A 15,154-nucleotide genomic window follows, 5' to 3' on the forward strand; every position below is an offset into this window, starting at 1 on the left:
TCTGAAAGGCCCGCAGGGACGTCACTGCAGCAGCTGAGCCCCAACACCAGGCCACGTGGCGGGGGAAGGGGGGCAGCTGGCCTCCCACGGGCCCCCAGCTTTTCTCACTCACCCCAGCACAAACCCACTGGCCCTGGTCCAAAAGCCACAGGAAGGAGAGGCAGGGCCAGCGAGAGCCACACCAGGAATGCTTACAGCCCGGTGCCACTTCCAGGGGGCAGCGCTTTGCTGTAATTCACACCCCGACTGGCATCCCTGCCTGCTGCTGGCCAAGAAGGCACCTCCAGCCCCCAGTTGGGAGCAGCTGACTCCGAAAGGAGAATGGCCCATAATAGGCCCCCTCCCCCCGCTATTCCAGCAGCGCAGCCCCCCCCCCAGCACCGCACTGGGGCCCAGCACCAGCTGAGGAGAGAGGCCGCCCCCCTCGCCACCCCGCAGTCATCCAACTCATTCCACGCTGCACGCTCGCTCCTCCCAGAGCCGAACCTGCTCGGCTCCCGAGACGTGACAGGCTCCCTGCCCAAGGCAGGACGGCTGCTGAATGTGAAATCAGAGCCCGTCGGCCCAGCGCCAGGCACAGCGCCAAAGAGGTGGGTTCCTTGTAGCCTCTGCCACAGACAGTCCTGTGGAATGAGACTCACACAACGCGACGAAGCCAGACGGAGTGACGGGCCGGGGCGCACTGCAAGTCTCATGCCCTCGCCCAGCACCGACGCACGAGCCCAAGGGGCTTGCTATAGAGCGATCCACCTCCCTCCCCCCTCAGCACCCCCAACTTAGCACAGCACACTCCTGCCTTCGTGGCACCCACCCCGTCAGCCCCAGGGAGCGAGACACCAGAGCCAGAAATCAAACCCAGGGCTCCCACAGGGCATCTTGGGGCAGCAGGAGTCTCACCCCAGTGCATGGAGGAGAGATCAGGGTTTCCCAGTCAGGGATCTCCAGGGGAAGGGGACCCGCATCCGGCAGTGCATCCCAGCTCCGTGGGGAAGGGTGGATTCCTTCCGAACGGGAGAACCGCAGCTGGAGAAGCGGCTACAAGTGGTGACGCCGAGCAGGACCTAGCTCTGCACGCTGGGCCAGAGACCCCGGGCGCAGCCTCTGGCCAAGTGGGATCTGGAAGGGCAGGGGTGGCACGGGACCAGGGAGAGCTCAGCCAGTCCCACATATAGGAGAGTCCGGGGTTTCGGACTGGTTCGGGTCAGTTCTTGGTTTAGCCCGACCAGCCTGCCTGGCTCTCGCTGGATCCGGAGGGCGCAGACGGCTCTCAAGCAAGGCAGACGCCCTGAGGCAGGGGCAGGGTCCAGTCACTCAGCGCTGGCAGCCGTGCATGCCACTGGGCACCACTGATGCCTCTCCCCACAAGAGACACCTCCAGAGCAATCCAGAGCCTGTTACAGGGGAAGGGCTGCTGGGTTTGCTGGCAGCAAATGGGTGTGGGGGGATGAAGACCCCTGTCCAGGGAGAGGCCAAAGCCTTCACCTCTTTTTCCTGTGGGGCAGAGGGTCCTGGGGTCACCCACCGGGTCTCTGACTGTTGCTAAGTGATATTGCTGAGGTGCCCCAGGTGACCGCACCCAGCCAGGGAGGGAGGGTGGGGGTCTCTCCTGGTGCGGCTGGGGAAGCAGCAGCTGGTCTTCTGGACCCAGGGAAAGGGGAGGGTTGGATTGTAACTCGGCGTCAAAGACAACCTGCTCCCAGAGCTCAGGGCGTGGGCTCCCCGAGGACTGACCCCAAGCCTGCAACCCCTAGGGCTGGGGCCAGCCATACACATGACGCTGGTCTGGGGGCAGAGGGGAGAGTGGATCCCTGCCCCCAACCCATGCCCCAAGCCCCCCAGATCCTCTCTCCTGGGGGGCAGGGCATGGGGAGGCTGCAATTCAATCCCCAGTGCTGTGCCCCCCAAGTGTGTGTGTGAGAATGACCCCCCCACCCCCCACATCGGATCTGATTTCTGTAGCAACCCTTCCCCCAATCTCCAGACACGGACCCCTCTGTAGTGCCCAATACCACGCTGCCTGCCCCCCAAACAGCTCCGATAACCCATGGGGGTGGTGGGGGGCTCTGAAACCCCCCCCCCTTCCCCACTGCTAAGAGACTCCAGGCAAGCCCAGGAAAGGCACTCCGGCCCCCTCCGGCCCCGCTGCCAGTCTCCGCGCTGCCAACACGGGGCACAGCCCCCCGGCCCCCCAGCCCGGGACACACCCCGCCGGGGCTCCCTACCTGGCGAGAGGGTCCCGGTGACAAAGTGGTAGAAGCAGCGAATCACCTTCCGCAGCTGCCGCTGGCAGCGGCTCATGGTGCCCGCGGGCAGCGCCCGGGCGGCAGCCGGCCACACCCCGTCCCCGCCGGGGCGCAGGATCTCCCTTCCCCGGCCCCCCGGCTCCCTGGGCATCGGGTCCAGCCCGGCCCCCGGGGCCCGATCCCGGCAGCCGCAGGGCCCGGGGCCAGCCGGGGAAGTCCGGGCCGGGGCTCGCCCAGGGGCGCGGGAGCCGCTGCCCCGGCGCGCAGCGGGGAGGACCCGGCCGCTCTGCCCCGCCGCCGCGATGGGGCCGCCAGCCCCCTCCGCCCCGCGCCGGGGGGGGCCCCGCGGGATGCCGCGGTCGGCATGGCAACGGCCAGACTCCACAGGTCCCGCTGACCAATGGGGCGCCGCCGCCTCCCCGCCTGCCTCCCGGCGCTGGCGAGGATGCTCCTGCCCCCAAAGGGGAGGGGGCGCGCCCATCGCCCCCCCCATACTCCCCCCCCACCCAGGGCCCAGCCGGGCAGGGCCCATGCTTCCCCCTCCAGCCCCCCGGGCAGGGCCCAGCCAGGCAGGGCAGGGCCCATGCCCCCCTCCAGCCCCCCAGGCAGGGCCCATCCCACCCCCCAGGCAGGGCCCAGCCGGGCAGGGAAGGGCCCATGCCCCCCTCCAGCCCCCCAGGCAGGGCAAGGCCCATGCCTGCCTCCAGCCCCCCGGGCAGGGCAGGGCCGGGCCCAATCCCCTCCTCCCCCCAGGCAGGGCACAGCCAGGCACATCCCTCCCTCTCCCGCCCCCCCCGGGCAGGGCAGGGCCAGGCACAGCTGGGCAGGGCCCATCCCCCCCCCTCCATCCCCATCCCCATCCCCTGCTCCAGCCCCCCGGGCAGGGAAGGGCCCAGCCCCCCGCAGAAGGCACGGCAGGGCCCATTGCCCCTGCTCCAGCCCCCCAGGCCGGGCCCATCCCCCCTGCTCCAGGGCAAGGCAGGGCCCATCCCCTACCCCTACCCCTACCCCCCCCCCACCCCTACCCCTACCCCTACCCCCCCCCCCCCCGTAGGGCACAGCCGGCCAGCCCCCAGTGCCCCATGCAGGCCTCACCCTGGACACCTACTCCACACCCAGGGCTCAGCCTCTCCCTCAGCCTTTGGCAGCGTGTGGGTTATTGCCCTGAGCCAGAGGGGTGTGTTAGAGAAACTGCACACATAGGGGCAGGGGGCGGGGAAAGAGAGGCTCCAGGGTGCCCTGGTGACAGTGTGTTGGTGGGATGCTGGGCGTGCCCCCCCGTAGTCAGTGGGAGATGTTCTGTCAGGGCTAGGGTGTCACACAGGGCAGTTTATCTGTTATCCATATAAAACATCCAGTCCCTTTTTGCATCTTGCTAAGTTTTTGGCCTCAATGACATCCTGTGACAGTGAGTTCCACTTGCTAATCCTGCGGTGTGAAAGCATTTCCACCTTTTCATTTAAGTGAAAATGCCCAGGTTCATGTGTTACGGGACAGGGGAACAGCTCCCATGCGCCCTGCTTGAGGTGTGTTATTGCTTACAGACTTTTCTCATCGCTCCTCTTATTGGCCCCCCAGGCAACCCGCCCCCTCTTTTCATTCTCTTTGGAAGAGAGTTTTGCTGGCCCTGAATCCTCTCACCCCCCTTCCAGTTCTGTGTGAGGAGGATGCTCATAGCTGCACTATTGATTTATCTGCTGCCATTAGAATAGGCCCCAGATCGTTGTCTAGCCCCTTCCTTATGCATCCTAACACCTGGTTAGATTTTTTTTTTAAGCTATAGCTGCACAGTGAGCCCAGGTGCCTTTCACACCGTTCATCTCGGGCCTGAGGTAACATACGAGCGGGTGTGGAAGGATTAGATTGTTTTCGGTAAATGTCAGTAAACTTGGATTTCGCCATATGCACAAACCCATAGAAAAATATTTCCATCGGCACTGATCAGACTAAGAACAGGGCTGAATGAGAACCTCCTAGGGGTCTATTTGAGGATATTTACTTTATATATTTTCTTGACATGGGATATCGACAATTGGGGTTTTGCTAATGATAAAGTTTTAACATTTTGCATCTCAGCAGCTACCGCCATGACATGCTTGCCATGCACTTGAGGGGATTCCCACAATGATGAAAGTTTAAAATCAAAACAAAAAAAAAAAGCTTAAAAACACAAACATCAACATTGTACATCCAAAATTATACAACAACTCTGCCCGGCCTCTGTCTCAGTACTTCCCCCACCGTGCATTACTTTGCATTTATCCACAGCATCTCTCACTTGCCATCATGTTATCCATTCCCTTGGCTGGGTTTGAGTCTCTCTGGTCCTGCCCAATGTACATAATCTTGGGTCATCTGGCAGTCTCCCACCCCTGGTTCCAGATCATTAATAAATATATTTAACACAGGCCAGGGCCAGCTCCAGGCACCAGCGAACCAAGCAGGTGCCTGGGGCGGCAAATGTAAAGGGGTGGCAGGACGCCGGGCTCTGGGGCGGCAATCCACCCTCGGCGGCGGCAGGAATTTGGCAGCCGCTCCGTCAAGCATCTCGCGCTTGGCTGCAATTCGGCGGTGGCGACATGACCCTTCTTTGGTCGCCGGCAGCAATTTGGCGGCCGCCCTATCACTCCAGCTTCGTGTTCGGTGGCAAGGTTTTTTTGTTTTGTTTTTTGCTGCTTGGGGTGGCAAAAACGCGGGAGCCAGCCCTGACACAGGCCCTAGCAACAGAGGCACCAGCCACCAGCCATGGTGAATGTTGACCACCCCGACGGTCTCAGCCAGGTTTTTGCTCCATGATGTTACCTTGCCTCCATGACCACCAGGCCCCGTGTGAGGACCTGGCTGCAGGGCAGCTGAAAGTCTAAGGTCAGTGGGTTCTGCCTTATTGTCACAGGAACTGGGATGGGGGGAGGTAAGGAAGGGGGTTGATTCCTGGGACCCGTCACATGACGCCAGCCACCAGGGGACGGAAGGGAAGGTCAGAGGCTCAGACAGCTCTGGGATGGGTGGGATACGTGGAACCCACTTCACCCCCAGCAGAGCCCCTCGCCTGGCAGGTCTCAGAGCAGCTCCTCTCCAATGGCGGCAGCTCACTGCCCTCCATCTCCCTTGGCATCACCACCTGCCACACAGGAGCTGGGGGTTGGACTATTTTCCCCAGCTGGGTCAGGCTGCACCTGGTCCCCCTCCCCCTGTCTCCCATGAGCCGGTTATAACCACACTACAGCTCTGCCCCGCTCTAGTGGCTGGATCACATGCGAGTCCACGACTGCCTCCCAGCTCATGGGCTCGACTCATGCTTGGTCCAGCCAGAGGTCCCAGGTTTGATCCCCACACATGATCCCATCAGGGTGTGACGTTAGTGACATAATCTGGGACCATATAGATCATCGTTGCAACCAAGGTCCTGCAGTGGCACCAAATCTTGTATAAAGGGGGTCAAATAAGGTGTCTCAGACGAGGTGATGGTTTGCTGGTTAGGATTATGCTGTCAATATGTGGGTATCATTCTTGTAGTTAAAGTTATGAATATTGGCTCTGTACTGTCTGTATTTCAAACTCATGTGCTCTGCTTCTGGGTGACACCCCAGACAAGTTGTTGTCAGCTCTGCCTAGCCTGCTTGATGGCCCATTAAGGACCATCAGCTTGGGACTCAGCAAGGTGTGCAGGGACTTGCCCATGTGACTCCAAACTCCATTTTGCTATAATTTTCCCACAGTAAGAACAAAGAGGGGTTCTTACACCTGGAAAAGACGATAAAAAGCTGATGCCTCATCTCCATCTTGTCTTCAATCCTGCTTCTGACCTCTGGAGGGACTTTGCTGCACTGAAGCTTTGAACCAAGGACTGAAAGATTCATCCCAGCTGGGGATGTTCTCCAGAGACTGGATTTGAACCTGCCGTTTATTCCATCACTGCTGCAAGCCTGAACCAAGGACTTTGTCATCGCTGTGTGTCATTGATTCCATTGAACCAATTCTAGCTCTCATCTCTCTCCTTTTATGAATAAAGCTTTAGATTCTAAAGGACTGGCAGCAGCGTGATTTGTGGGTAAGATCTGATTTGTATATTGACCTGGGTCTGGGGCTTGGACCCAAAAGAACCTTTTCTCTTTTACTGGGGTATTGGTTTTCATAACCATCTGTCCCCATAACGAGGGGCACTGGTGGGGACACTGGGAAACTGGAGTGTCTAACGGAATCGCTGGTGGGACTTGTGGTTAGCCAGTGGGGTAAAACCAAAGTCCTCTCTGTCTGGCTGGTTTAGTTTGCCTCGGTGTGCACAGAAACCCCAGCCTCGGGCTGTAACTGCCCTGCTCGAAGCAAATATTCCTGAATTGGCACTTTCAGTGGGGTCCTGCCAGAACACAGGCTCACTAGACCAACACCCCAGGGCAGCATGCACTGGCCAGGGATATGCTGCCTGGGTCCCTCTGCCCTGCTGCCCCACCCCGCGTCCGAACAGAAGACTGTGCACCACCCATCAGGGTTGTGTTCCCCACCAGAATGAACGCCTGAGCAGCGGCCGAGTGCTCATGAGCACCCTACAACAACAAACCCATGCTGACAGGCAAGTGCTCCCGAGCAAGCCTCCAAGCCAGTGCACAGAGAATCGGGCTGACCAACCCCATGACAACATAGTACCCGAGCAACCCTCCAGTAACCACCACGGGTCCTGAGCAACCCTGCCCTAACAAAGCTGCCTGCACAGCACCAGCAGCTCACTCAGGTACTTCTCTGGCAGGATTTCTGTTTTCATTTAGCAATATCCATTTATCTCATCCTCCTATTCGCTCCGAATGCGACCCCGAGTCAGCACAAGGGAGGAACAGGTGCCGTGTCCCTTGGTGTCCAGACATGGCAGCAATCGGCTCATTTGAAACCACAGAGAACAGCTGGACCAGTTTTAAAAGAGGTGTCAAATATAAAGGGAAGGGTAAACCCCTTTGAAATCCCTCCTGGCCAGGGGAAAGCTCCTCTCACCTGTAAAGGGTTAAGAAGCTAAAGGTAACCTCGCTGGCACCTGACCAAAATGACCAATGAGGAGACAGGTTTCAGAGTAACAGCCCTGTTAGTCTGTATTCGCAAAAAGAAAAGGAGGACTTGTGGCACCTTAGAGACTAACCAATTTATTTGAGCATGAGCTTTCGTGAGCTACAGCTCACTTCATCAGATGCATACCGTGGAAACTGCAGCAGACTTTATATATACACAGAGAATATGAAACAATACCTCCTCCCACCCCACTGTCCTGCTGGTAATAGCTTATCTAAAGTGATCATCAGGTGGGCCATTTCCAGCACAAATCCAGGTTCTCTCACCCTCCACCCCCCCACACAAATTCACTCTTCTGCTGGTGATAGCCCATCCACCAGCACCAGCAGGAGAGTGAATTGGTGTGGGGGGGTGGAGGGTGAGAAAACCTGGATTTGTGCTGGAAATGGCCCACCTGATGATCACTTTAGATAAGCTATTACCAGCAGGACAGTGGGGTGGGAGGAGGTATTGTTTCATATTCTCTGTGTATATATAAAGTCTGCTGCAGTTTCCACGGTATGCATCTGATGAAGTGAGCTGTAGCTCACGAAAGCTCATGCTCAAATAAATTGGTTAGTCTCTAAGGTGCCACAAGTACTCCTTTTCTTTTTGTCTTTCTATACATTGTTTCTGCCGGGGATAGACCAGGAATGGAGTCTTAGAACTTTTAGTAAGTAATCTAGCTAGGTATGTGTTAGATTATGATTTCTTTAAATGGCTGAGAAAAGAATTGTGCTGAATAGAATAACTATTTCTGTCTGTGTATCTTTTTTGTAACTTAAGGTTTTGCCTAGAGGGGTTCTCTATGTTTTGAATAGAATTACCCTGTAAGGTATCTACCATCCTGATTTTACAGGGGGGATTTCTTTATTTCTATTTACTTCTATTTCTATTAGAAGTCTTCTTGTAAGAAAACAATGCTTTTTCATTGTTCTCAGATCCAAGGGTTTGGGTCTGTGGTCACCTATGCAAATTGGTGAGGCTTTTTATCCAACATTTCCCTGGAAAGCGGAGGATTGTTCATTGTTCTTAAGATCCAAGGGTCTGGGTCTGTAGTCACCTAGGCAAATTGATGAGGCTTTTTACCAAACCTTGTCCAGAAAGTGGGGTGCAAGATTTTGGGAAGTATTTTGGGGGGAAAGACGTTTCCAAACAGCTCTTCCCCAGTAACCAGTATCTGTTTGGTGGTGGTAGCGGCCAATCCAAGGACAAAGGGTGGAATATTTTGTACCTTGGGGAAGTTTTGACCTAAGCTGGTAAAGATAAGCTTAGGAGGTTTTTCATGCAGGTCCCCACATCTGTACCCTAGAGTTCAGAGTGGGGGAGGAACCTTGACAAGAGGCATGAGCTCTTCCTGTTCACCTTGGTGGGGTGTTGACTCTGAAACCTAATGACACCACCATAAAAAAGTTAACTCAACTATTTCAGTTGTTACCGGTGTGTTTTTAGCAGTGCTTACAGCCTACTGTACAATTACAAGAGAAGACAGTCCCTGTCTCAAATAGCATATAACCTGAAATTAAGATTGGATGTTTTTATAAGAGATCTGCCCTAGGAATTTTTTTTTGGGGGGGGGGGGGGGGGAGTTCTGTGGACTATGCTATACAGGAGGTCAGATTAGAAGATCAGAATGGTCCCTTCTGGCCTTGGAATTTATGACCCAAATGGGGGGGGGCAAGGAAAGGGGATAGATCACGCTGGCAGAGCAGACCAGGAGGCTCCTGTCTCTCCGCACAGTGCCAGGGCAATTTCTGGGGACCCATATGGTGAACATGTGAAGGAGGCCAGGGTGGGGCTTTGCAGACCAGCCCCAGGCACAGTGGGTGGCAAGCAAGGTGGTGGGTGAGGCTGGCACTGCTGGTGGAGGGGAGTGGGCTGGGGAGCGCAGAGTTAGATGGGGATGCTTGGTGCGGATAGCTTCAGGGCAGGGGGAGGTGGGGAATGGTGGGGGGCAGGGCACAACATGGGGGCTAGGGATGGCAGTGGTACTCTGGGGGTGGGGACAGAGCTCAGGTCGGCTCTTCAAGATGACATAGGGGAAGAGGTGGCAAGTCCTAGACATGACCCGGCCGTACGAGGCAGGGGGCGTCAGCGAGCCCCAGGGTGGAGGCCAGAGTGGGAGGAGAGGTCAGGCGCTCGGGTTTGGCCCCGTTGGGATGCAGCTGAAGGGCGACAGAGACAGGCACAGGCCGGGGGCTGGAGCCACAGGAGCAGGGGGATGGCCCAAGGCAGTACAGGGAAAGGAGGCGGAGGGGGCAGGTGTGTCAGAAGCCCAGGGAGGTGGGAGCAGCCCACAGAGGCCCAGGAGCGCACGGCCCAGAGGCCTGGCCTGGAGGAGGCGTGGAGGCCAGGCTGGCGGGGATCCCGGCTGGAGCTGGAGGAATGCCAGGCAGCGGGTGCCTGTGCCGTGGGTCCGAGGCAGAGGGGAGACGAGGCGCTCGCTGGGGGTCAGCGCGGCCGCAGGGGGAGGAAGAGGTCCCAGGGCAGGAGGGAGCAGGGTCGCGGGGCTGGTGGAGAGGGGGAAGCGAAACGTGTCAGGGCTGGGGAAGGGGGGTGGATCTCGTGCGGACGGGAAGCCGGTGCAGGGGGCAGGCAGCGGGGGCTAGCTTTGGAGGCACTGCCCAGCTACCAAGGACAGGACTGGAGAGGGGAATTCGTGGCAGAGGAATCGGCGCAGCCCTACGACAACACAGCGGTGTGCTCAGAGCCCAATCCCCTGAGACCCTACAGGAACGAGCCAGCACCCTCAGGGGGGTGAAGAGAGGGAAGAGAAGGAAGGGCCTGGACATGCACTGGCCCGGGGGTCACTCCAGACCATCTGGGACCCACGCAGGCCCTGGCTCTACAGTGCCAGCTGAGGGGTCCCTGCCCCCCTGTGCAGCAGAGAAGGGGTTCACAGGGATTACCCCCCTGCTGAAATGAAGCCACCTCTGGGGTGCAACATGACAGCTCCCCACCACAACGGTAAGGAGGGGGAAGAGAAGAACAACCTATCCAGGAGAATCCAGCTTTCCTGACTGCTCTGCCCTTCGCTCCCCAGCTCAGCTGCATCCAAGGGGCCCCCTGCTCCCTCATTCCTGGCACCTGGCTCAGCCCTGCTGTGTCACGGCTCCCCGCCGATATACTGTAACACTCCTACAACACCATGATGTCAAGAGAGGGCCCCAGGCCCCAGTGAAGAGTCTCTGGCCCCCAGTGCACCCGCCTTGCTCCCATTAATAGAAACCATGGGTCTGACTGAGCTTTGGAGGGGGAGGGGGAGGCGGGCGTGCGACACTGGCAGACCAGGTGCAGCTCATGCCAAGGGCCCCAGGTCTCAGCTGACCACTGACAAACACACAGAGCTGGGATCAGTCTGGCTCGCCTGGGCGCGAGTGTTGGTAAAATAGGGATGAGGACTGTAAGAATGCATTTAGCGTTTAGACTTTATGGAATACTTGCGAGTTGCTGCAGCATTAATCTCACTTACAACATCTGTACCCAGTAATGTAAGGGCACATCTGAGGGTTTGCATTGTGAGCCTGGGTGACCCTGCATACCGGGCCAAAGGAAACCTGCAAAGACGGATTCAGGAGGAAGTGAAAGCAGGCTGGATAGGGGGGGGTCAATCACTAAATCAAACTGTCCCTGGGCATCTCCTGTTGTGCTGGCACCTAACAGGGATGAAAGCCGTGGGATTCTGTGCAGACTTTAGAAGGGTAAATACCATCATCCAACCTGACCCTTACCCCGCACCCCAGATAAAGGGCCTACTCAATCGGGGGGGTGGGGGGAGGGCAAAATTCATCAGCCCTGAGGATTGGACTTGTGAGTATTGGCAAATTCCCTTACATGTGGATACCCAGCAGAAGTCAGCACTGATACTGGAAGCCAGCCTCGAGGAGTTTAAGGTTATGCCTTTGGACTAATTCATGCAGGGGCCCCCTTTCAGAGGCTTATCAATGGGGTGCTGTAGGGCGTGCAAACCGTTACCTGGGCCTTTGTGGACGACTTGGCTATTTTTAGTGACTCCTGGCAAGACCCTTTGGGACTTGTATTGCAGAGGATTAGAGGAGCCAACCTCATTGCCAAGGCGTCCAAATGCAAGACGGGGGCCAGGAAGGTACCTTCACTAGGACACAGGGTGGCCAGTGGCTTGGTTTGCCCTGCCCCTTTCAAAGTAGAAGCCATTCAGAGTTGGCCAGCCCCACCAACCAAGCAGCAGATGCAATCCTTTATTGGGCTGGCCCACTATCACAGAAGCTCAAAGTTGGAAGGGACCTCAGGAGGTCACCTAGTCCAACCCCCTGCTCAAAGCGGGACCAACCCCAACTAAATCAGAGGTTTGTTAAGGGGTTTAGTGCCATTGTGGCCCCTATAACAGACCATACCAAAAACAGGAGAAGCCGGACTGGGTGATAAGGACTAAGGCCCATGAGAAAGGCTTCAAGGGCATAAGAAAAGGCTTGCTCTGCAGAACCGGTTTTAGCCAGCCCTGATTTCAGCAAACCCTTTGTGCAATGCACTGAGGCGTCTAACACTGGGTTCGGGCAGTGCCCATGCAGGCTGGGATGGGGGGGGGGGGGGACTAGGCACACCCTGTTACCTTCTTGAGCAAAAACAAGACCTTGCTGGCCAGCACTACACCATCCTGGAGAGGGCACGTCATGCCAGAGTCAAGCCTTACCTGTCGAACAGAAACCTCAAGGTTCCAACGGACCATTCCCCGCGAATATGATCGTGCTGAGCTCACGGGACCAAGTCCAGACTATTGCCCTGCACCCTAGTCCGACAGCAGTAGGATATGAAAATAGTTCAGATCAAAGGAAAAGAAAATGTCGTGGCACACGCTTGATCAAGAATAGGGGGACCCGGAGGTGTATTCAGGAGCACCAGTGACAGCCCTTCCTGCACCGTTTGTGTGTTGGGGGGAGGGGGACACTGGCAGAGCAGGTGTCAGCTCATGCCAAAGTCCCCGTGTCTCAGCTGAACGGGGGCACATGGCTGGGGTCAGCCTGGCTCACCTGGGTGAGCGTGTTGGGAACAGAGGTTAGAAGGATAAAACTGTTTAGTCTTGATTGAATACTTGTGAGTGGCTGCCGGCATTAATCTCACTTAAAGCATCTGTGTCCCCTAGTGCAAGGTAATATTTCAGCATCTGTATGGCGAGGCTCTGACAGCATAAATCACCAGACAGGAGAGGGCCATTAACTAGTGGAAAGCGCTGATCTCCAACCAAAGCTGTGATGTCCTGCCACTCTGGGAGGGCCCCTCGATACCGGATGGACTAGTGTGGAAAGGTTTTGTTCCTCCTCCCTCCCAGTAAGATGAGTCATGCAAGTGGATTCCTCTTGTCAGAGTGTGCAGCTCAGAGGACACTGGTGTAGAACAATTAAACAATTTCATCAGTTCACTTTATTAATATAACTTTATAAGCAGAGTTTTATGAATGAAACAAAAAGAAAAGGAGTACTTGTGGCACCTTAGAGACTAACCAATTTATTTGAGCATGAGCTTTCGTGAGCTACAGCTCACTTCATCAGATGTTTATTGGTTAGTCTCTAAGGTGCCACAAGTACTCCTTTTCTTTTTGCGAATACAGACTAACACGGCTGTTACTCTGAAACCTGCTTCAACATAGTAACTTCTGTTCCCTGTTTGCCATTCCTTACACTTGTCCATATTGCAACTCAAACTCCATTTTAACTTGTCCCAACCTCCGTTTTAAAATGCTCACTCCATTTTGTAAAAGCTTGCTGCAGCCTTCATTTTTGAAAACCCTGCTGTAATCGGATTAGTTTAGATGTGGGAATGAGGTACGTATGGATGATGGAATCAACCTCCAGCCCCAGACTGTCCTGATGAAATAAAGTGTGAACACCAACAGCTGAAGATGCAGACAACAGTCCTGACAAAGCAAGAAGAGTCCACCCGAAAAAGAAAAAAATACAATTGAAGAAACATCACAGCCAGGTCCTAGGCTGAAAGTCACGTCTGCAATTGATGCGGGATCAATCACACCAAACCCAGAGGCAGCGTGACACAGCAATACCTGTAGACTCTGGATTCAAACTAAAGCCTACAAAAGGGATAGGTGAGATGGAAGACTTTGTAGGGTAACAATCTGCTGCCAACATGGAAGGGCATTGGTGCATGCCCAACAGAGACCCAGCCCTTCCTTGTGCCCGGCTTTCCTGGCCAGTTAGCCGTCACAAGCTACGAACCCAAGCCACGAACTCAAGCTACATTCAGGACTGGTAACTATCTAGCAGCTGCAGAACATTTGATGTGTGTGTGTGTTTGTGTGTACACATAGGTATTAGATACTGGTCTTATATCAAATTGTGTTATTATAATAAATGTGACATCTTATCTTGTCCCCTGAAACGATCCTGTGTAGTTTTATCTGTGTAACACTGGGTGAGGGAATAAAAACCCCTAACAAGAAGGAACTGGATCTCATTGCTGCTTGGATTCTAGAGGGCCAGATTCCTAAGCATAAGCAAGAGACCCCCCCAACTGCTTAGCCTGGGTTAGCCCTGCAGGACACACAAAAGCTGCTATGATAAGCAAGCTCTATTAGTTTGGAAATTTAAGATCGTAACTCATTTGTGTATCTACGTTTACCTGCTTTAATTTTGTAAACTCCACCTTTCCTTCTCCTAGTTAAAAGATCTTTAGTTTATTACACAAGGCTGGGTAGCCAACTGTCTCTGGTGTGAGATCTAAGGTGCAACTGACTTGGGGTAAGCGACTCATCCTTTGGGATGGGATTAACCTGCTGTGATCGTGGGTGTAAGGGACCAGCTATCACAAAAGCAGGCTCACTTGAGTGGCAAGACAGCTCAGAGTACCTAAGGGGACTGTCCATGACTCCATAGGGAGGCTGTTACTGCACCTGAGGAGTTCACACTTGATGACTGGTTGGTGAAGTCCAAGTGCAGAACTCACCACCAATTTGGGGTTTGTGCCTGGTACTGAGTCTGCCCCAAGGTTGGTACCAGTGCTAGATTTAGGGGCAGGCAAACCAGGCAATCACCTGGAGTGCCAGGCTTGGGGAGCTGTTTTTGTTGTTAGCTACAAAAGGGATGTGATGTTATTGACAAACTGACCATATAGATCATTGTTGCAACCACTGTTCTATATTTGGCAGCAAATAGTGTACAAAAGATTGTTGTGTGAGGAGTCTATGAAAATGTTATGATTTGCTGGTTATGATTATGCTGTCTGTGTGTATCATTTTTGTAGCTGAAGTTATGAATTTTGGCTATGTTCTTGTATCTCAATGTGTTTGATTCTAAGTAGCATTAGTGAAGCGTTTGGTCAGCTTGTTGAGAAAGGAATTTGCAGATTAAGTGCTCAATCAAGAAACACTTAACTGACAATTTCAGAGGAACAGCCGTGTTAGTCTGTATTCGCAAAAAGAAAAGGAATACTTGTGGCACCTTAGAGACTAACCAATTTATTTGAGCATGAGCTTTCGTGAGCTACAGCTCACTTCATCAGATGTTTACCGTGGAAACTGCAGCAGACTTTATATACACACAGAGAATATGAAACAATACCTCCTCCCACCCCACTGTCCTGCTGCTAATAGCTTATCTAAAATGATCAACAGGTGGGCCATTTCCAGCACAAATCCAGGTTTTCTCACCCTCCACCCCCCCACACAAATTCACTCTCCTGCTGGTGCTAGCCCATCCAAAGTGACAACTCTTTACATAATCAAGTCGGGCTATTTCCTGCCTAGATCAAGGTTTTCTCACATCCCCCCCACCCCCATACACACACAAACTCACTCTCCTGCTGGTAATAGCTCATCCAAACTGACCACTCTCCAAGTTTAAATCCAAGTTAAACCAGAACATCTGGGGGGGGGGGGGGGGGGTAGGAAA

The 15,154-nt window shown here is 54.9% G+C and overlaps 1 protein-coding gene across 5 annotated transcripts in view; it reads right to left on the reverse strand.

Annotated features, from left to right (window-relative positions):
* The window catches only part of KCNIP2 (potassium voltage-gated channel interacting protein 2), a 155,358-nt gene that overhangs the window by 79,732 nt on the left and 60,472 nt on the right, over positions 1-15,154 (reverse strand). The window contains exon 1 of one of the 5 annotated variants that reach the window (XM_048857328.2): positions 2,223-2,518. The exons of the other annotated variants lie outside the window; for them this stretch is intronic. Coding sequence (XP_048713285.2) covers positions 2,223-2,394 — 172 coding nt within the window. The 5' untranslated portion in view covers positions 2,395-2,518. Of the gene's footprint in view, positions 1-2,222; positions 2,519-15,154 lie in introns of those variants that run through there. 5 annotated transcript variants of the gene reach the window in all.

The sequence above is a fragment of the Caretta caretta genome, chromosome 7 (genome assembly GCF_965140235.1).
Source record: "Caretta caretta isolate rCarCar2 chromosome 7, rCarCar1.hap1, whole genome shotgun sequence".
NCBI lineage: Eukaryota > Metazoa > Chordata > Testudines > Cheloniidae > Caretta > Caretta caretta.